Source organism: Pyxicephalus adspersus, chromosome 5, assembly GCF_032062135.1.
Source record: "Pyxicephalus adspersus chromosome 5, UCB_Pads_2.0, whole genome shotgun sequence".
Classification (NCBI taxonomy): domain Eukaryota; kingdom Metazoa; phylum Chordata; class Amphibia; order Anura; family Pyxicephalidae; genus Pyxicephalus; species Pyxicephalus adspersus.
In genome coordinates this window covers 61,237,690-61,260,171 of record NC_092862.1, presented here as the reverse complement: position 1 = coordinate 61,260,171, position 22,482 = coordinate 61,237,690, and the positions used below count along the sequence as shown (strand labels likewise).

The 22,482-nt window shown below is 36.7% G+C and overlaps 1 protein-coding gene across 1 annotated transcript in view; it reads left to right on the top strand.

The window, feature by feature from the left end:
• The window catches only part of ELOVL2 (ELOVL fatty acid elongase 2), a 54,034-nt gene extending 32,004 nt beyond the window's left edge, over nucleotides 1-22,030 (top strand). Inside the window, exons 2-8 of the mRNA XM_072411684.1 lie at nucleotides 3,024-3,087; nucleotides 6,907-7,094; nucleotides 14,070-14,147; nucleotides 15,492-15,663; nucleotides 18,675-18,799; nucleotides 19,479-19,613; nucleotides 21,231-22,030. Of these exons, the coding sequence (XP_072267785.1) occupies nucleotides 3,024-3,087; nucleotides 6,907-7,094; nucleotides 14,070-14,147; nucleotides 15,492-15,663; nucleotides 18,675-18,799; nucleotides 19,479-19,613; nucleotides 21,231-21,344 (876 nt within the window). The 3' untranslated portion in view covers nucleotides 21,345-22,030. The remainder of the gene's footprint in view (nucleotides 1-3,023; nucleotides 3,088-6,906; nucleotides 7,095-14,069; nucleotides 14,148-15,491; nucleotides 15,664-18,674; nucleotides 18,800-19,478; nucleotides 19,614-21,230) is intronic.
• The last annotated feature ends 452 nt before the right edge of the window (nucleotides 22,031-22,482 follow it).

Here is a 22,482-nt window from a genome sequence, read left to right as displayed (position 1 = left end):
TGTCAACATTTGTATGGCTAGCCATATCTAGGATATAAATAATTCTGCTGTTTGCACGCATGTTGACGTTGTAATTGTGATAGAAAGAAAAGAGAGAGCAGAGGGATGACCTCATTGGAGTGCTTCTGATCCCTCACTGTCCATTCAGCAGTCTGGGTGTATTAAAGCTTTGCACTACTATAGTGGAGAAAAGAAACCTGACTTTACTGTCTAATGTGTGGATTACAAGTGTGGCTGGACAGAATTGTAAATATTTTGGCTAGTAAAATAGTTCCCACATACAGGAAATATTTTAGCTGTGAGTTTTTAGCCATTTGCTTGGAGTTTCCTAGCCATTCTTATACAGGGCAGATGTACTTTAAGGTGAGTAAAGGTAAAAGCAATCCAACAGTGAACAGATGTCATTTCACATCTACTAGAGCCTCTATCTACAAGGCAATTATATTGAATGCTGTTATAGTGACAGTGATGCAGCTATATTCTATACAGGTTTAAACCTTCCTAATCTTGGATGGACTGCTGATTTACACTGGGATAAAGCAGGAAAGGGTTGAGCTGGATTACTTATAAAAGGATTGCATTGATCTGCTTCATAAGCATAACTCTTTTGTGGGTATAGAAACTACCGAAAGCCAATAAATTATGCAAACCTGAGAGTGAAAAGCTTGCATGTAGCTTAATTCAGTGCTACAATCCATATCCATTTTAATATAAATGTTTATACCAGATATAGTGTACAAATCAAGTGAAAATACTAAGACTTGTTAACATAGAATTAGATTTGGAGACCCATTGCCATTAATAATTATAATTGAATACAGGTCACATATCCTATTTCGTATATCTCTCTGGAGCACCATGTTTCTCCATCTTTTTATCATGGGGAGACCCCTTGAAATAAATGTCAGGGAACCTATATAATTGCTATATCCACAGCTCACAGTATATCAGTGTGGTGGTCAGTAGGAAAAATGCCTCTTATATTGCTGGTCATTGGAAAAATGTCAGCACTACAGATAGCCAAAAAGATCATTGGAATCTGTCAAACTGACCTGAGCGGCACCAACTACTCATTGCTCAAAGAACCCCTAACAGCTTCTGGAGGAACCCTGATTGAGAAACACTGCTCTAGGTCCTTTCAGGTACTGACTCAGTCCTATACTACTCACTACTGATGCGGTCCTGTAAAGTGTGCTAATCCCTATGAGAAGGGAATTTCTGCATGGCCATGAACAGGATAGACTATTGAAAAAGTCCCATCTGAGGGTTCTGTTTGCTGATATACTTTTGGTGAACAGGACAGTAGAGACATCAGCGGAAGTAAAATTATAATTTTAATTATACTTTAAAGAATGAGAAATATATTGAATTATTAAATTCCTTTAGAACTGTACAGATCTAAAGAAACAGATTTCAAAATAGGGACAAGGCTATTATTTATGGGTACAGCGTTTTTCCAGTGGCCCGTTATTTTCTTTATCCAATATTCATATAGTTTGTGTATCTTTATATAGTGTCATACAGACAGAAATAAAACTGCTAAAGTTGTGGTATTGGCTTTATGGTTGGGGTCACTGACTGAAATATTCTAATTAGATTTTTCTCTTCAGATGCTCAGGAGATTTTTAATCTGTGTGGAAAGACTAATTAGTTTTAAATGAATGCCTCAGTTTTCATTCCCCATGTGTCAACTGTATTATGGTAATTGGGGTTAAATCACTAAATATTTTGTCTGTATTCTTTGACTAAGGTCAGGCCAAGGCTTTGTGTGCATGTCAATTAAATTGGGAAAAAAAATCTGATCTAAACAAAAAGTTTTCTTTGGTTTGCCTTAGCAAAAGCTGCTTCGATCACATGGAAATACTTGACTTTGGATATCCATAAATAGTAGATATTAAGGGCTTGTTCATACTATAGCACATGCATTACCAAGTCCATTCACTGCAATGCATTTTGTTTTACCATTTTTCTAATATTTTTTGTGTTTACCATGCACTGCAATTCTTTGGAACACTGTGGAAAAAGTTCTGGGTATAGATGTACTTTAAAAACCAGCAGAAAAAGCACACTATACAGAATAAAAAAAAAAAAAACTGTCATATACAGCACTAAAGCCAAAACAATCAGTAAATCTTGAATTAGACTAAGACTTCAAAAACATGACCTTGATATACACAATGTTATTCATAAAACTGATAGCATTGAAGATGTTCTCACCATTCTATGATCATTTATTTTAAAGCTAAACTTCATACATATGAACATACTAAATATGAGATATAAATAGGGAAACTGTTTCACCTAACAATATATATTTTTGTCCGTTTTACACAGCTTTGCCACACAGAGGACTGGGAGGGTTTGAGATTGGATTTTTATTTATTTTGGTTAAGTAACACTTACAGAACTTGTCTGCCTTAAACTGAACTAATGTTCATGAGAAGCATCAGATTGATGTGTTTGTTTCTTAGCCACTCCACATTCACCCCTAATCTTCTTCTCACAGTCTGGACTCTGCTATGCAGGGATTGTAAAGGACTGGGACATTCTTGAATTGAGTACTTGAATTGGGTTTCCTCCGGGTACTCTGGTTTCCTCCCACATCCTAAAAACATGCAGTAAGGTATTTGGCTTCACCCCAAAATTGCCCTTACACTGTATTATTGACATATGACTATGGTAGGAACGTTAGATTGTGAGTCCTTTGGGGGACAGTTAGTGACATAACTATGGACTTTGTACAGTGCTGCGTAATATGTTGACGTTATATAAATACTGTGTAATAATAATATCTGCCTGGAGTTCATCTTTAAGTTGGTGTTGTGTTACAACGGCATTGATTTTAGAGAGGTTGAAAAGTTCCACTCATAAAGACAAATTATTTCAGTAATTTAATAATTCATTAACAAAAAGCCCTTCCATTATCTTACTTACTGAAGTCATCATATTTGCCTCCCCCCTGGGTATTTAATGTGACATGTAAATCTTAGTCATCTCATACTGGTTTGTTTTGTTTTTTTCAGGAACATATACAGAGGCTAGACCGGGAAGTAAATGAATTTGTTGATTATTTGTTTGGTCCAAGGGGTGAGTAAATTTTAATTTAATTTCCTTGAGAATTGTTTATGGTGCCCATACATTAGATACTCTAACCCATTTCCCTAAGCCGAAAGAATGTGGACTACAGAACATGTAGACTACTATGATGAGGAATTGCAGTATTCATTAGTTGTGTCAATGCTGTTTACCTGTAGTTACAGTACAGTGTTGACACCTTAAGACAGGAAGTATGTTACCTGGCAGCCAGAAATAAATAAAACTAATGCAGCCAACATACCTAATCACTGTTAGGCTGCAATATAACATATAATATAGTTAATATATGTTATAAATATTTAAAATTTATAATAATTTTGAAAAAAATACAGGACCACAAGGGAAATAAAAATACTAGGAAATCTGCATATTGTAGATAGAAACATTCACGAACAGTTAATCCAAAGGCAGGCACAAAACTCTTCTAAAGCATGGTTCAATTTACTCTACCAAGGAACAAAAATTCCTTCATGATTCCCTAGGCAATCCGATATTCCTTGGATCAATAGTCTCTGATGTTATTTCTCTTACAATGTAATGCCCGGTTATATTTCCATCCAGCTTTTTGTATAGAATATTCTAAAACTATTTCCTGAGGAAACCTATTCCACATACTGGAGATTACATACTGAAATGAAGATGGGACATATATTTCCGATCTTCCCTTTTCCTGGGGGAAGATCAAGCTCTGGTACCTTTTGGGAAACATGGTGGATCAATAACATGTCCTTCCACTTGACACCCCCCTCCATAAGGTAAAGAATACCTTGCCTGGCCTTGTCTCTTTTCTTTTCTGATTTGGTATATAAGACTTCTCTGAGAGAATTCAAATGGTCTGATAGTTAAACAGACTCCTTGTACAATTTTAGCGTTTGATAGCATACTGGAAAAGGGTAGAGTTGAAGTTTGTGACAGTTTGTTGGTAGTAGAGATTAAAGTACCAAATTCAACTTTTTCTAAAAAGAGCTTGGTACCCATTGGGGGGCTTGGTACCAATTGATTCCTAAGCAGAAAGTCAGCTTGCAACTATTCCATGGTATCCTTCTCTAGGGGCTACAAAATTCCCCCACATTACTATGATAAAACTGTGGCTTTTGTTAAGGTAATTCTGAGGAACACCAGACCTCTGTTGCCACGCAACCTTATACAATAGTTTCACAGCAACATCAGGGGGCTGGATGTAAAACATAAAGACAACGATGACATTTCACAGTTTAAATTTTCTGCTACCTAATAGTGTATTCATTATTCATTCTCCAAGATAAGTGTTCTAGATAAATAAATGCATCAAAGCTGTAACTGTTCCCACAAATGACGACTCTGAAGCTTTAGGCACTGCAGCTATAATAAAGCATTATGTTATATCACAAAGCGTGTGATAAATATCTGTCTGGGGAAGCACATGGCTACAATATAATGTGACTCAGCAGAAAGAATATGACATCTAGAATCTGCTCCATATTTCATAAAATACATTCAATGGCCACTTTATACAGTAATATAAAGTATAAGTAATATAAGTACACCTTGCTAGTTCAGGGTTGGACCCCCCTTCTTGCCTTCAGGACTGCCATAATTCTTTAATAAGGTGCTGGAAACATTCCTCAGAGTCCTTATTGACATGATAGCTTCACACATATGTAGATTTGTTAGTTGCACAGCCTCCCGTTATACCATATTTCAATGGTGATCTATTGGATTGGGATTTGGTTTGGATCCGTGCTGTCATGTTGTTAATGCCAAATTCTTTTTTTTTAATGTAAGTTTTTATTGAATGTTTTAGAAATATTTTACAATACAACAGAAGGCAATTAAAATAATATACATAACACTATACATACACAAACCAGGTCTTGAAAAAAAAAAAACAGATTGAATTTATCCTATAAAGCTGTAAAAAAGACATAAAAAAACGCCTTTTTTCCAAATGTGAGTAACAAAGAACGATCAACAACAATTATACAAAATAAAAACAGTATTTCTGATACATTGTTGTATAACACCTTGATACAAGTATATATACTTTTTATCTGACCTGTTAAATGAACAAAAATAAAAAAATAAAAAAACAGAAAACATACTAAAATTCTGACGCTACCATCTGAATATAATAGCAGAAATTCAGACTCATCTGACTAGCTAACATTTTTCCAATCTTTTCTTTTCTTCTGAAATGGCACCAACAACCATGCTACACTTAAATCACCTTTCTTGCCCAATCTTATGCTCATGTTTGAACTTCAGCAGGTTCTCCTAACAATGGCTACTTGCACATACAAGTTGCTGCCACTTGATTGGCTGATTAGATATTTGCATTAACAAGCAGTTGGACAGGTGTACCGAAAGTGGCTGGTCTGTACGTAATAACTCAGTGCCTAAAGCTGATGATTGTTTTACACAGTTCATTGAGGACTAGTTAAAAATATGACCATGCAATGTAGCAACTCCACCTCTAGCACACGTTTTCCAAAATAAAACAACCACACTTGTCCTGCCTTCCAGAAAATGTTAAACCTGACATAAAAAGTGTAGCCTAAAACCCATCTTTCTTTGAATATTTAGTTTACTTTGTTACCAAGGCCTGGAACAGATTTGCTGCTGTTGGAAAGTTATTTTTTCTGCATAGAAGTGATTAGAAACCTGGACGTACTTGATCTTTAGACACACAAAACAACATATGTACTTTTAGTTTAAATTTACCAATACAACTGATCTTTCCACAACTGATTGGATTCCAAACATATAGATCTTTTACAATTCGTGTGTTATGTTTCAGATTCACTTCAGATTTGATCTTTATGAGATTAGATATCTTATCCCCCACCACTCTATCCATATCTTAACCTCCCTAGCGTTCATTTTTTTCAGGTTTTATATGTCCAAAAGCGGTACATTGTTTTTCATGAAAATTTATTTTACAGTATAATTTAATAGAATGAGTAAAATAAAGTTTGAAACACAAAATCATGTAAAAATAATAAATTGAATAAATAAAAAAATCTATATATTTAAAAAAAAAAATTTTAATTTAAAAAAAAAAACATTATACTCATACTATTATATATACTGTAAAATAAATGTTCTTGAAAACATGTACTGATTTTACACATAAATCCAATGTATTGCATTCAATACAGTTATTTTGTATTGAATGCAATAGAAATGGTTTTTGAATTTCCACTCCGCCCGCCGGCAACGTACACACGCACCAACGTCACCGGGAACTCCCCCGGTGACTCATCGGGTGCAGAAGCCGGCCGGAGGAAGAAGGAAGAGGACAGAGATAGCGGCGATGGACGACGCGGGACGCCGGCGGATCAGGTAAGGCTGTATTTACTATTACTTCCATAGGTTTACTACTTTTAGCAACTTTTACTTGGAGTTACCACTAGGAAGGTTAAAAAAAAAAAAGTTTTGCCTTGCATTTACATATTACTATTTACATAGTATGTCACTAACTGGCCCTCAATATTCATTGTCAGCAAAGTATTTATGCACACTGATAAAGTCACTGAAAGGTCCACTTTTGCTCTAGCAGGTGAATGCAGTAGTGTACAGATGTACTGCTTTACTTTAAGGACTAAAAACTAATTTTACAATGATTTTGTGGACAAATATCACAGCACGTAACGTTATTTGAATCATTGTTAACTGTCTGTCTCTGATTGCGTTGTGCTTATTCACTTCAGATGAATATTTTCCATGGTAAGAATCCATTCCATGTTCTATTGCCTTTAATGCCAAGGTTTATAATTGACATAAAACTTTTTGTGTGCTATTTCTCATCATCGTTCTTCCTTGTCTTTCCAGATCCGAGAGTCAGAGGATGGTTTATGTTGGATTCCTACTTTCCCACCCTTACATTGACTATCATTTATTTACTATCCATATGGTTGGGGACCAAATATATGAAGAATAGACCAGCATTCTCTCTCAGGGGTCACCTAATTGTTTACAATCTTGCAGTTACTTTGCTCTCATTGTATATGTTAATAGAGGTGAGTTTCTAATAAAAGCTTTTGGTTTAGTTTTATATTGCCAAAGTTTTTAAGAAGTTTTACTTTTTGAGACTTTATATTCTGTGACTATGTTGCTTCTTTGCCAATAACAAAGTAGAAGATATCTGTATAGGTTGAGCTCCTGGTGGCACCAAATACTCGTACTACAGGACCTCCAGCTAGTTTTGCTGGGAAAAAGGCAATATCTTGAAGTTAATACATTTGTTTAGGCTTGTTTGGAAGGTTTGTTCCAGGAAAAAGTATGAATTTAATTTATTTGCAATACATTTGATTTTAAGGGAACCCATTCTCTTTACTGGGTCAGAGCAGAACTAATACAAAACTGCAAATAAAAAATGATACAATAAATTGATTAGGGAACAGTGAAAAGGAGCACAAGATCATGAAGTGAGGGGTGAGCATAAAGGGGTCCCCAGTCCTGCATTAGGAACAAAGTGTGTAGCAGGTTAGGAGATCTTGTCCAGTTGCTATTGTTTTTCTCTTCTAAGGAAGCTTTGCACCTCCGCCAATATAGTCCCAAACATAAATTCTACATTCTGCCTATGTTTGTAAATGAAAGCAAAAGGCTGACTTTAGGGAGGAAATATGCAAACTTCAAATTGCCTTGATAAATGGATACCATTCTGGGGGGGAGGGCATTCTAGGCAGGCTGCATTCTCCTGCAGACTGATCTCTGTAATACCCATGTGTAATGCTAAGCTTTCTTGGTTGAAGGAACTACAGTTGAATTAGGGGACAGGCCAGGGGCGATCAGGGATGGGGAGGAAAGGAATTGACACTGGTAAGCATATTGTTGCATGTGCTGTGTACAAAACTGCAGGTAAGGCCTGAGATGGGTTTAGTTTTGGGTAATGGTATAATTTAAGATTGTCTTGCAAACTACCACCCATGTCCAGTTGATAGGGAGCACACAAATGAAAGCTGGCAGTACATTTAGATAAATGTGTACATAAAAAAGCAAGAAGAAAACATAATTATTTTATGTATAACATCCGTTATCTGTAATTTGTAAAGTAAATTACAAACTGTGTCTTTTTGACAAGGAACAACAGAGAGGACAAAATTGCTAAATGTGTTCCATTTATGTGTTATATAACAGACTTTCCATTTAATATCTGCCTGTTGGTTGAACATTTGTAAGACAAAGATGTGACCCCTGGGTCTGTTTTAATTCAATATGCTTTTGTTCAGATAACATTCAGAACATTCTATACTTGTGTTTTTATCTGCAGTGGGGAAAAGGAAAAAGTGTAGTGAAATACACAACCGTGCAGTGTTCCACTGGCCTGGCAGACAAAGCATCCCTTAATATTACACACTGAATGAAACCATTTTAGAGCAATAATGTAGCAAAGGAATTCTAGTGAATATTAAGTAGAGTGAATATTATCTGTGACATTTTTTTCACATCTATGGGCAATTTGTTTTATGTACTGGTATGATGATGACTAGAAATTCTGAAGACAAGGTTTGAGGATTGATGTTCATTCCGCACGACTGCAAAATGAGAAAACAGTGTGCACAGGCAGGCATTAGGAAAGCATATGGACTGCTGGAGTGCATCAGTAGGAGGATGAAGGTCCTAATTCCGCTATATACAGCTTTAGTTAGATCTCATTTACAATACAGTGTCCAATTCTTGGGACCCTACATAAAAAGGTATTGATATTGAAGAGAGTCAAGAAGCTTACATTAAGAATTAAAATTAGGTGAGACTGGAGAAACTTGATATGAACATCTGCAAGAGGAAGGTAAAAAGGGGTGCAAAATTTAAACTTTCAAATACAAGTTAAAAAAGATGAAGGTTTAGGGTTCGACCCAGAAAGGGTTAAAGTATCAGCTCTTCTGTCAGAGGCAGAGGTTGCCAAACTGGCAAACCTATTTGCTTTTAACAATTCAAAGAAAATTTGAAATGCCTTGGTCCAACATCAGTGCTTACCAGATGTCAAACCTCCAATCTAACGCCAGACTTTTCACCTATAGAAGACCCCTGCTTGGCCTTGGGAGGTTAGTTGCACCATCCCCAAAGACTGATGGAGAACCAAGAGCCCACAAGAGCTGGACAGGGACAAAATGAAAGGTTAGACCGTTCAGGGTCAGTAACCATGAGATTCATGGACCATGAGGTATAACATAGTCCAGCAGTGAAGAAGTTCAGGAAACAGAGCCTGGGGTCATACATGGGTGATCAGGCAGCCAATCGAGGTATCCAAGGGGTTAAGACAGCGGAGTCTGGGTCACAGACAAATGTTGGTCCAGGCAGGAAATATAATAAGGACAAAAAAGACTAGGAAACAGGTTCTGCAGCAGAAAGTCACAAAACAGGCAACTAGTGATTGTGACTTTGGCTGTAGACTAGTGACTAATTAGACAGGACAGGGGCCAGGAACTATTCTGCTCAATGGCAGCAGCACATTCACTCTGTAATATCCTCCAGCTGCACATAGCCCAAGATATTTGCTAGGGATGCTAATATAGACACATTAGGCTTGATTTACAAAAGCTCTCCAAGGCTAGAGAGGATATACCTTTATCAGTGAAGCTGGGTGATCCAGCAAATCTGGAATGGATCTGGCCAGGATTGAAAACATTTGCTAACAAATAGCAAAAATACATTTCAGGCATGTTGAATCACCCAGCTTCACTGTGGAACGTGTATCCTCTCTAGCCTTGGAGAGCTTTAATAAATCAGGTCCATTGATCACATTTCCAGGGGAAATCTGGGAATGCTGCAAAGCCACCAAACAATTGACAACTAATTATCTATACTCCTGATTGTGCTGCTTGTGGATGCCAACATAGGGAATACGCAGGGTGCATTAGACAGTGGTGGCACACAGCAGAGGATCACCGGATAGATTTGTGCCTCTTAACACAATTATTGTAAACCCAGAAAAAAAGAATATACAGTGAAGAACACCAATTTTTGTAGTGGGATTTTTTAGGCCAATATCAACAACATATATTATAAATATAACAAATTTTTTGATTAATATTCACATTACAAGGCTCATTAATAAGGGTTTAATAAGGGATGTGGCCTATGTGATATACAACATATGTATAGGTGGAAATCTTCTTCTTTGTATATACAATTATTGTAAACTAAAACCTTATTTATAGCTTCATTGCAGCAAACCAATACAATAATTATATAGTTAGTATTTCATAAGTGCCATTGAGATTAGTAGGGCATTTATTTTAAACTAAAACTGTGATAAAAAGTTTCCACTGCTACTGCTGGTTTATGAAAAAAAAAAAAAATGAGGTTCCACCTGTTCGTAAATGCAAAGTTAGTTTTCAGTATAAACATTTTATTTAATTTCCCCTTCATAATGTATACCTCATAGGGCTTAAATATGTGAAGTTCTGCTGTATTTAATCTTCTAATGTTTTCTGTAGTTATTTTAGAATTTTGTATCACAAACTGCTTAAGAGATAAAAGATCAGACCTGCAGAACCCTAGTTCACCTTGTGTGCTGAGATAAATGCAGTGACCTGTCATTATTTGCTTAGCTCAGTCCATGGCCCATCTCTCCCTAGGACTTCTGTTATGCTGGCAATCATCCTAACTCTATAAAGCAGAAAGTCACAGAGGTATAAGAGCTGGGCGGCATGCCATAGCTAGTATTATTTCTCTTACTGCAATGATTTGACTGGTCTAAACACTTTTATATGATAATGACTCCGGTCAGCAGTATAAATATGAGTTGTGACAATGGGGATTTCTAGCAGGAAGGAGTGATGTCAATATACAAGGACACTTCAATCTGCAGCTAAACAGAGGAATATCTGTAAATTGTGCAGGGGCATTGACATTAGATTTTACTACATCTATTAAAGCAGTGAATCTGACATTCACTAAAACATTCCCTGGTAGAGAGATAAATGCTGCCAATAAAACACATAGACCTGGAAGATTCTTCACCAGGGAATGTTTCAGTGAATGACAGATGAGTGGCGAATGTTTTGAACCAATTTTTTTCTTGTCAACAGGACAGGAAGTGGTGAAAAGTATTGAAACAAGTAATAATAGAGACACCAATGAAAAGCTGGCAAGAATTCTAGCATTTTCATGCTCATACCGGTCATCATACAAATTATTAGGCTAAATGTTCTACAATCTCAAAAACTCTACAGCCCTTTTATCTCTAAATGTAAAAATATGCCTATATACTATAAAGAGTTTTAGTTTTAATATCATATCTGTGCACTGTACAATTAATGTCTTTGTTTTTTTTTTTCAAATTAGTTTTGTCTTTTATTATTATTATGTTTATATTGAAACAATGTTATTGTCACTGAAATATTTCTATTTAAACATAATGTTTGCGTTTGTTTCTGCTATATGCACCCAATCTTTGTTTATCAAATACAAATTTAATGGAGGACAATGAATCCATAGAGCACTACGAGTTATCTAAGGAAAAGCACATCAATAGCTACCTCCTTTCAGTTACCATGATAGAGTCACGCTTCTCACAGATCAACATATGTGGTTAAATTGAGCTATTGAGCTTTGTACACAAACTTTTTTTTACAACATATTGTAATAGAAAACTGGAAAATGTGAAAACAAGCTTAAAACTTCACCTGCTGTCTGAAAAAAAAAAAATAAACAATTTTGTTACAGTATTTATTACACAAGGTAAGATGTTTATAGGGCGGGATATCGAACATTTGTCTCCACATACAGGATTTTATTTAAACCCAGGAACTCTATTGAAGCAGGCTTTATTAATCTTAATTAGCATTAGAATGGAAGTCTGCTGGGTTTTTCTCACACTGCAGCGACTCTCTGTGCTGACATGCAGAGCATGAACAAGTGCTGCTGTCCTGTCCTACTAATAGTTTGGCTGCTTCAGAGTATGAAATGTGTGCCAAAGGTCGTCAACCCATGAATACAAGGACCAATGCAAGTTACATTCAGCTCATGAGATTTTTTAATAAATTCCAAGCTCAGCAAACTTTGATGTCTAATGCAAATATGGGGTAAAAAGCAACCCTTTTGAATTGTGCCTCCTTTTACAGGTTGTATTATGTGTGACCGTGCAATGCTTTAAGGCAACCAACTCATTTTTAATGGGCTGGCACAAAAGCCACATCACGGAGCTCCGGATGTACACACAGTGCTGGGAATTTGCATTAGGCAGCACTGGGAAGCGATTCACAATGGTTAGCCCAGCACATTGAAATATGGTGCATGGTAATGCATGCTTTGCCCCAGGTACCTGCAGCACGTAGATGTGAATAGGTCTGCACAGCACTACAGGTCACATCTTTAAAGGGTCTCTGTTTTTATCCCATATTGTAGTCATGGACCCCATATAAAATATTTGTGCTTTTACATTTGTATATTGGTCTAATATTCAAGAATAGCACTGTAAATAGTGCTTGCTCTGGATCCCTAAAGAGCGGGTAGGGTAGATGGAAGGGGTGGTGTTTCAGGATTCTTTTTTGTTCATCTACATTGGCACCTTTTTTTTTAAATGCAATGCTGCTCAGCTGTATGGGTTGAAATGAGGCACACAGCAAATTCTACATTTAACATGCTTTTTCTACAATGCATACAACTCATTCTAAAGTGTCTCAATAAAACATGCTGCATGCAAGGAATCCCAACCCAAGGCCTTCTTCCACACACCATTACAGTTACAGTGGTACCTTGGTATAAGTTCTTAATCCGTTCCAGATCCTTGGACTTATACCAAACAGGACTTATACCAAACAAATTTTTCCCATAAGAAATAAAAGGAAAATGATTAATCTGTTCCCATGAAAAAAAAATCCTTTTGTTATTGGCATATTATACATTGATGGGGATGAATATAATAATTTAAACACTGCTTAATACTAAAAAACATAAATACAAAAGCAATTAGATGAAATAAATGAAAATGTAACCTCACTTTACCTTGCTGAGAATAGTTGAGTGCCTACTAGGATGGTGCTGAGAAGGGTGGAGGAGGAGAAGTTATGTAATTCACAGAGAGTTATAGCGCGGGTTGTTCACTGAATGGTAGCAACTGGCATACTGACGCTCGTGGGCAGCCGTGGCTTTGTCTCGAGAGAGGTAAATAAGAGTAGCGCACGGTACTATGACTCATTTTGACCCATACAAGTTCTAGCACAAAGGTTGTATACCAAGCAAAGGTTGTATACCAAGCAAGATTTTTCATGTCGAAGACTTATACCAAGTTAGACTTATTCCAAAGCGGACTTATACTGAGGTACCACTGTATTTGGAATCTGTGCTTAACTGCAAAAAATATTATGTGACATATTTGCAGTTGTGAGCTTTGATCTCCCAATCAGACTACCAGAAATGTTAAATTTTTAATGATTGTTTCAAATATGTGAAATCTGAGTAATATTTAGTGAAGCCAGCTAGAGTTCAATGACTAGATGACAATGAGTTGCTGGAAATGGTATTCAGTAATGACTTTGTAAATCAATATTAAATCCCAACTATTCTTAGCATCTTCCCTGACAAAAGCTTTGTATATTGTATAGGGCACAGTGTTCTCTGGGGAATAGATTCACTCTGTATGTACATTGAAGCTGAACCATGTCACACAGGTAGTCCCTCTAGTGGTAAATATGGGTGATGGCTTCAATGACAATAAAGTAGTGCAGCTTTATTATAACATTTTTTTTCAAATTAAATGACATGGAATGTCTAGTGTTTATTTACCTGTGTATTTTCAAAGACATGTTTTAGATTTCTGAAAATGAGTAAAGCTCTATGCATTTTCATATGTGTAGAATGGGAAAAAATAATTTCTAGTGAAAAATAAATATTCTTCTATTTGTCATTGGCAGTGTAAAAACCTCCTATCACGGAAGAGATACTGATTATTTATTTATTTTGTATTGTGTTGTCCCAAAAAGTCACAGGTTTTTATATTATCTATATTTATTTTGACATAAAGATGCAAACTTTATCTTTTGCAGCTTATTCTTTCAACATGGGAAGGAGGCTACAACCTACAATGCCAGAACTTAGACAGTGCGGGAGAAGCAGATGTGCGGGTAAGTCATGACCTGAGCACAGCGGGATGAGAAGCCTATGAGGTGTAATAGCTCCATTCAGCACACATTTACCTAAATAGCATACAACACATATTGTAAAAAAACTAAAGATCTTAGCTGATGGGGTCTTAGTTGGGAATCTACCCGGACAACACTGATGGTGTCCCTTTAAACAAGCCATGGAGGCATGTGAAAACATTCACTAAATCATAACTCCTCAGGATGTATCAATGTTAGAAAAAATTAGGGGAAAGAGTGTGTATATTGTCCTGGAAGATTCCTGAAAAGGTAAGTACAAAGAACTAACATGCATTGTTCTCCATTCATCATTCAGCTCTATAGAGGAAAATAACAACCTCTAGGAAAACTTTATGACTGAAGGTCTGGTTAGAGAAGAGGTTTATCATGGAATTTTTGAAAACAACTATAAAACATGTTGAATGGTATTCAAATCTGGCCACCACTTTTATAACCAAGTGCTGTTTAAACTGGAAATAGGTTTTTTGTTCACTAGATGTTAGAGTGATAAACAGAAGTACAATGAGACTTCTAAACTAGGCTACCTGAATCAGTACCTATAGTTTTTGATGGCTGTGTTGAGACTTTAGCATAGCAAGTTTTTATTGACTCGCTAATTTCTAAAATTTTTCAGATACTGCTGACACGTGAGCTATTTAGGCTACACCAGCTAATTGTTGAAAAATCAAAACTCTGTCCTTATTTTAATAATTAATTAGATGTAATTTTTATCAGCCAATAAACTTGTGTCAAAGATTTTTTTTTTATTTTATGAGGTGGTATAGGAGTGCTATGTGCATAGATAGATAGCCAGATCTAGGGATTAGAGATAGAAAGAAGTGCTTATTGTTTTCTTTTGGGTATAAAAGACTGAGGGCCAATTTTGGCCAATGTATTGCAATATCATGCAGAACTGAACTTTCTATTACAACACATGTAACATAGTGCATTGCGGTTTCATTCATTTGAAAGGCAACCAATAAAATGAAAACTATGCACCTCTAACTTGGATTGAAACACACCACAATGTACAGTAACACACAACCATGCTCTGTGCTGCACTGTAACCACTAATAGGCACATTGTGGGTAAATATGGACTGCTCTAATAAAACACATTACATGAATAGATTAAGTTAAACTACAGGACTAGATGCTGTAGATCTGAATAGGCCCTGAACATTTAGGGGGAAGTAATAGTGTGTTTAACTCAGAATACACAGTATAAAAGGTAGCACTAGATATACATACTTGGGCATTGTAATGTGACTGTCAAAGGTTTTTAACGTGTCATAGAAAATGACTGTTTGTTAATAATTTTTCACAGGTAGCCAAAGTTCTGTGGTGGTATTATTTTTCCAAAGCGATTGAATTCATGGACACCATTTTCTTTGTTTTACGGAAAAAGAATAGCCAGATCACTTTCCTTCATGTTTATCACCATGCCACAATGTTCAACATATGGTGGTGTGTGCTCAACTGGATTCCATGTGGACAAAGTAAGTGTTACGCTAAAACTCCAGGGGTAATCTTCAAGAAAATTTGCAGTGACAAAAACTGTGCAGTTTGGGATACTTTTGAACAGGTTTAGGGCTACCTCTGATTGGTAGAGTCAGTCCAGCAAACTAGTTTACATTGTTAGCAAAAAAGTTTTTATGTACAAGCTATTTCTGAATAAAACTGTACTCAAGACGCAGATATGCAACATAAAATAATGCAGGTCGTAATCATTACCCCCCCCTAGCGATCTGATTATATCAGAATTTCTGTGCAAAAAGCGGTACAATTTTTTGCATGGAAAGAAGTTGTTTACTATTGTGTGCCTGTAGTTCCTAGGAATAATTCCTGGTTAAAATTTTATTTATTATAATCATAAATTATAATATAATAAATTATAAATAATATTTATAAAAAAAATAATGAAATAATAGACCACAACAATCAATGCAATTTATCAAAAGAAAAAAAACATCAAAATATTTTCACTGAAATTTGTCGAAACAAGGGTGCAATATTATTAATAGATAATATTATTAATTAAATGTAGATTTTGGGGAAAAAAAATTACATTTTTAGTAGACATCCCAGGTGTGGTAGATTTTGAAGCAGGGTGCTGCACAAAGCCCAACATCACAATCAGGTCAGTAGAACCTGGTTTCCTTTCTGATCTTCCTTCCTCTGTCATCGGTCTTTGAGCAGCAAACCACGCACATCCTTGTAGGTGCTGCCTTTTGCTGGGTTGGTGGGATGTATTCAGTGAAGTGACGATCAGTCAAGCATTCTGGGTTGACGACGGCCAGGTCTATTCACAGCCACTGATGGTTTTTGGTGGGACTTTACAATCGATTCAGGAACCTTCCAAATGAAGTCAGAATGACTCACAGGTCTGTCATTCTTTTTTTCTGTACAGAATGTAGGCATTCCATAGGCACTGCTCAACAAGATGCCTGAAGATTTTTTTGTAGTACTTCTTTTGCTGTTTCCCCATCGCTGGGTAGAATGCCATGGCTTGGTCAGCTTTGTCGACACCTACCATGGTGTTGTTGTAGTCAGTCACCACCTGTGGCTTCATCACTTCTTTCCCACAGCAGTGGAGGCCTTATGGACAGTACTCATCAGGCACACATCTTTCTTGTCACGCCATCTCAGGGGCGCCTCAGGGCCATCATCTTTCCTTTCTGCCAGGCAACAATTTCTCCTGTCTTCAGCTTTCCTTTTGCAAACCTTGATGGTAGGTTGCGCCGGTTAGCCCTAACAGTTCTATACGCATCTGTTCTGTGTTGCAGAAGGAACTCATAAAGCTCGGGAGATGTATAGAAGTTGTCAGTTGTGACACAATAGCCCTGATCTAGCAATGGCTCAATGAGGGATAGCACTGAAGATGTTGCCAATCCGTAATGGCTGTATCTGGGGTTGAACTGTGTCCCTTTTCCAGTGTAAAGTACTGTATTCCAGATGTAGCCAGATGAGGATTCGCACAGCATATAACTTCACGCCAAATCGTGCCCTCTTTGAAGCAATGTACTGCACCCAGCTGAGCCTCCCCTTGTAAGCCATTAGACTTTCATCAATGCTGACATCTCTTTCTGGCACATAGGTTTGCTGGAAATTTTTTGGTTTTGGTGCAGGATGGGTAGTCTCATCAAATTCTTCGTTGTTTGCGAAGTGCAGATACTTCATGATGAGGGAAAATCGGTATTCTGGCATGACTGTGGCAAGAATGGAGTGGCAATCATTTTATTCTTGGACCAGTACCACTTCTGCACGGGTTTGCCCACCACTCCCTGAAGTATCACCAAGCCCAAAAACAGCCAAATGTCTTCCTTGGTCACAGGTTCCCACTTTCTGGCTCTTGAAAACCTCTTGTGGAGCACCTAATTGTTGTCCAGCGTACCTGCATAAAACAAAATAAAAAAGGTCTTTTAGGATATGTTCTTTTATAGCGTGGTGAAGGTTGCAAGTAATATGTAAGCAAACACAGAGCAGCGTACCTGTTTGCCTCCGCAACAATTTTTTCGATAACTTCATTGGTCAAAAACAACTTCAGGTATGCCAGGGGGTCATCGCATTTAGCCTCAATTTTCATGCCAGGTGCGCCAGTAAATGGAAATTCTGGGGGCGCTGTCTGCTCCGCATCAAGGTCAATGTGCGCACAGTACTGACCACAGGATCAGATTCTTCACTCAATTCACTATCGCGGTCTGACGAATTTTTAACTTTTCCGCCCGTACACATGGGCGGTGGCCAGAGGAGATTTTCTGCTACCCCGAGTGTGACTCCGGAATACTGAATTTTGCAGGAAAAATCCACCTCATGTCACACTCTGGAATACCAGTAGCGGGGTTAATGATCCATGAAGTATTTTTCAATGCAAGCAGTTTAACTGTGTATCAGCCTGTTAGCGGACCCATTGGAAGTTCGGGGAAATTTTCACAAGAATGTCAGAGGCATTCTCACTCATCCCTAGTCCTTAAAATTTGGGGGAGTAAGGCAGAAATTATGTAGTGTGGCAGAGCTGTAAATCTTAGGACAGGGAGGACAGAAATACAAGTCCTTTGCTAGGTAAAACAGTTTTATCTGAAGCTTAGCTTCAAAATGAGCAAACATAAGACTGTATCCAGTCCAGCACTTACGCCATTTAATGAAGTCAAGAAAGCCTGAACTAAGATCTTCAAACTAATCCAATTAAGACATGGAAAATAAACAGATTTTGTAGCTGATAAAATCCAGGTCAAGTAATAATGGACTACATCTGACACATTTGCTGTAAAACTTAAATGTGAACAATTAGGACGTGTCCATAATTTCTATACTCATATTTCCAAAACAACATGATTTTCAGTGTGTTCAATAATCATGATTTTTAAGTTAATTAGTAGTCTAATACCTAAAAGCAATTTTGATGGAGGATATACCTTAATAAAATCAAAATAAAATACTATTTTAGACTGTTGTCTTATTTTCAGTTTGTTATAATCTGTCTTTCTTCTTCATTTTAATCCTCATACAGGTTTCTTTGGCCCAACCCTGAACAGTTTCATCCATGTTCTCATGTATTCTTATTATGGGCTGTCAGTTATTCCATCTATGCACAAATACCTCTGGTGGAAGAAGTACCTTACTCAGGCCCAGCTGGTAGGTGATGTCCATCCTTTAAAAAGATCTGAACTCTACTAACTCTAGTACTAAGAGAAATTTTCTTTCTATAACCCATATGTTCTACCCATTGTTATATTTACATGCATTGTACAACTTCATATTGTCCTAGAGGTTACATATAGGTTCTAGGGTACCGAAATAATTTTTTGAAAAAAAATATTTTACCAAAGACAAAGTAATGTATTGCAGATGTTCTTCATAAAACCGATTTTTGAAATTCTAGTCATCAGTTGGTTCTAGTCTGGGATGCAGAGGTGCAGAAAGATGTGCCCAGGGACCGATCATTGCAGTAATCGAACATAAGTTTTATGGGGCGCTGCTGCTGGTAAAATGATGCAGCCTAATTTATTATAGTAAAAGTTAGACTTTTCATATTTCCTGCAGATGTAAATATTTTATTACTAGAGGCCAACTTTATGTGTGGGATAATGCAAACTCTTCTGCGCCTTAGGTTCTCATCATCCATCTATAGGGCATCTGTCTAATGTATCTGTGTAAAGATAACAGATTTAATTGAAAAGCAGTAAAATCATTTCAAACCTAGTCCAATAGTTAGCAAAAGCCTTCCTGTTGTGGCAAGAATTCACACTTTGCATATAGAACAAAGTACTTTAGAGCAAAGTACCCATATTGATGTTGTAATTTTGTTTTTCAGATCCAGTTCCTGCTCACCATTTCTCACACACTCAGTGCAGTGGTTAAACCCTGTGGGTTTCCTTTTGGATGTCTAATATTCCAGTCATCCTATATGACTACATTGGTCATATTATTTGTAAACTTTTATCTAAAGGTAAGTCAAGTACAGCATGCCTCCAGGAAATTGGCTTGTAGTGGAGGTAAAGATAGAGGAATAAATAAAAAAGCAACACATTACAAAACAAAAGTAAGGTTCAAATAATCATGAATGCATTTTAAATTATTTAGAAATTCTACAATCACAATTTAGAAGCAAAATACTAATAATCTGTATGATAATTGTTGGGTAAACTCCTTAAACTAGGATTAAAATTGCTTTAGTCAAAACTATTTCTGGTTTCCATCTGTGAATATTGGTTGTCCTTCAAGTCTCGCTTTTAGTACTTCTGAAACACAGACTCAGAAGAAGCCTGCAGTGAAGAAAAGAGAGAAAACATCTCCTCTATGAGCAATCCCCGATCTTTGATTTAGAAAACAATGTAGTAAATAGATCAGTATGACATTGCAAAGATCTAGATACAATCTTGCAAGGTAATCAGCAATGTAAGCCCACAGATTACCCTCATGGCTAATAGTTACATTTCTGAGGTCAGTAGTAATGGATTCTCTGGGGTCTATTTATAAAGCAGTGAATGTGACATGCACCAAAATTTTCTGGTGGAGAATCTCCCAATATTTTTTTTTTTAAATGGCAGTATTTGATTCTCCCCCAAGGAATGTTTCTGTAAATGTTAGATTCAATCAGTAGGTGTAGGATCCATTATTTTCTACTAATATAAATTATTACACAGGACAATTAAAGAGCAGGAGTCTTTTTTTGTGTGTTTTTTTTATATAAAAACATAGCTGTGCCCATCCATGATAGCCTTTACAGAATATTAGCAGCAAAAAAGGCATCATATGGACATAAATGTTGCTTGAAGCGTACCTAAACTCAGAATTTTCATTTTACATAAAAGGGTGAACAAACCTTTTATTTAAAGTAAAAATTTTGTTTGTGGTTTTTAAGTGCATGGGTGCGCAGAGTATCCCGGGATACCTACGTCACGCAACCAAGATGGCTGGGAGTAGCCAAAAGCTTCCTGGGATGTGGGATGTAGGTAGGAGGCTCTGCAGCCCTTTCATTAATAGGGAAAGAAATTGTCTCTCCCATTCATGCGCAGTGAGGTGGGCAAGTCTAGGTCAGCTGATCTCACGCCTGTGCAGTGTGAGATTGGGTGACGCAGGAAGAAGAAAGGAGAAGATTCGGTGCCCAGTGCTCATTCTGCCCGGAGACGAATATTGGGGCGACTGGGGACCTGTTGGAAAAACCTTCCAACAGACAGACTGATCTGCGGGATTGAAGGTAAGTATTTTTTTTGGTTTTGGGTTTACTTCCCCAGTGAAGGAGACAACATTAATTCATGTTAGCCTGTAAAACATTACTGTATAAAAATACACCAAGGACACTGGGAATAGTAAACATTACTACTACAAGCAAGTTCAGTGTTTGCATCTTTTACTTAATTCACCACTTTTGGTTACAGCTAACACAATCCCAATTGGCAGGGAGGGGGCAGGGTGTGCAAAAAATGATCCCTTATTTATTTACCTGGCTGGCAACATTCATACAAAGTGGTAAAAATCAGTAAAAAGCAAAAGGATACTTGCAGAGTTGATTAAGGAAAAAAGTGATGCAGATATTACTGTCCTCCTTCTTTTACTCTTTTAGGCATACAAGAAGCCATCAAAATCAGATCCCAATGGAATACCAGTCAGCTTAGATCTGAAGAACGGATATCACAAGGAATTAGTAAATGGTTTTGTGCACAAGAAACATAACTAATATACGAAGACCATGAAATAGAAGATACAGCCCCTGTTTATGTTTTTATTTAAACAGGCTGATAGGCTTTCTCTTAACTACTGACCAAATTCAATTTATGTTCAAAGATTTTTTTCATAATTAATACCCCAAGTTATTTTAATATTTTCTATGTAGAATATGATAAGGCCCAGGTGCTTTATTTTCTTTAAATGTCATCATATCAATAATTGAGATGATGAAAAGTATTTTGAATTGTAGTCCAGAAAATGCCTTATAACAGCCCACTGACATTCTTTTACATGTTCTAACAGTTTTTAATTTAATGTAGACCTTTGTATGCACTTAAATTTTAAAATTCTGTGAAAAAAAGCTTCTTGCTTGTTTTTTTTTTTTTGATATTGAAAACAAATTTAAGAACTGTACATAAAAAGCTTGAAAATCCATACTTGAGTTTTGCATACACACACAGATAAAGTTGAGCATGGTTTGTGGCTGCAAAGGTTTGGATTTGAGAATGTATTTATTATTTAACATGCAATGGAGAGATCTTGCAAGTTTTTTCTGAAGAGTGAACGTAGGAAACAGTTGATTCTATCATTTAGGTTTTAGTGATGTATAACATGCAGTATGAACTTTCCATTTTAACTGAAATGGAAACACTGCTACATTATCATTGGAATTGACTGCATAATTAGCGGTACAATAAAATGTCAGCTTATGCCTAAACTCCTCCCCTGTAAATGTCTTCAGCTTTTATGATACGTAAAATCAAACTTAAAAAAAAAAAAAAGTTTCTTTTATACATTGCTTATGTGTATCTCTGCGTACATTCTACAGAGACTCCAAAAGAGTTCCTCCACAACCTTAACATCTGCTTTGCTGGGCACGGTGTTACCATCTATCCAGGAAGATTTCTAGCAAATGCAGAGCAGACCAAATCTCACAAGAAGATAATCCAGTTATTTGCAGGAGCAACTTCTTCCCCAGCAACTCAATTAAAAATAGTAAAAATAAAATAAGACATGGGCATAAGAAGGGATAAGTACCGTGTTTCCCCGATGATAAGGCAGGGCCATCAAATAAGACAGCCCCCCCTTTTTAGGGAAAAATGAAAAAAAAGCCCCCCCCCCCCCGCAAATAAGCCACCCACCGATTA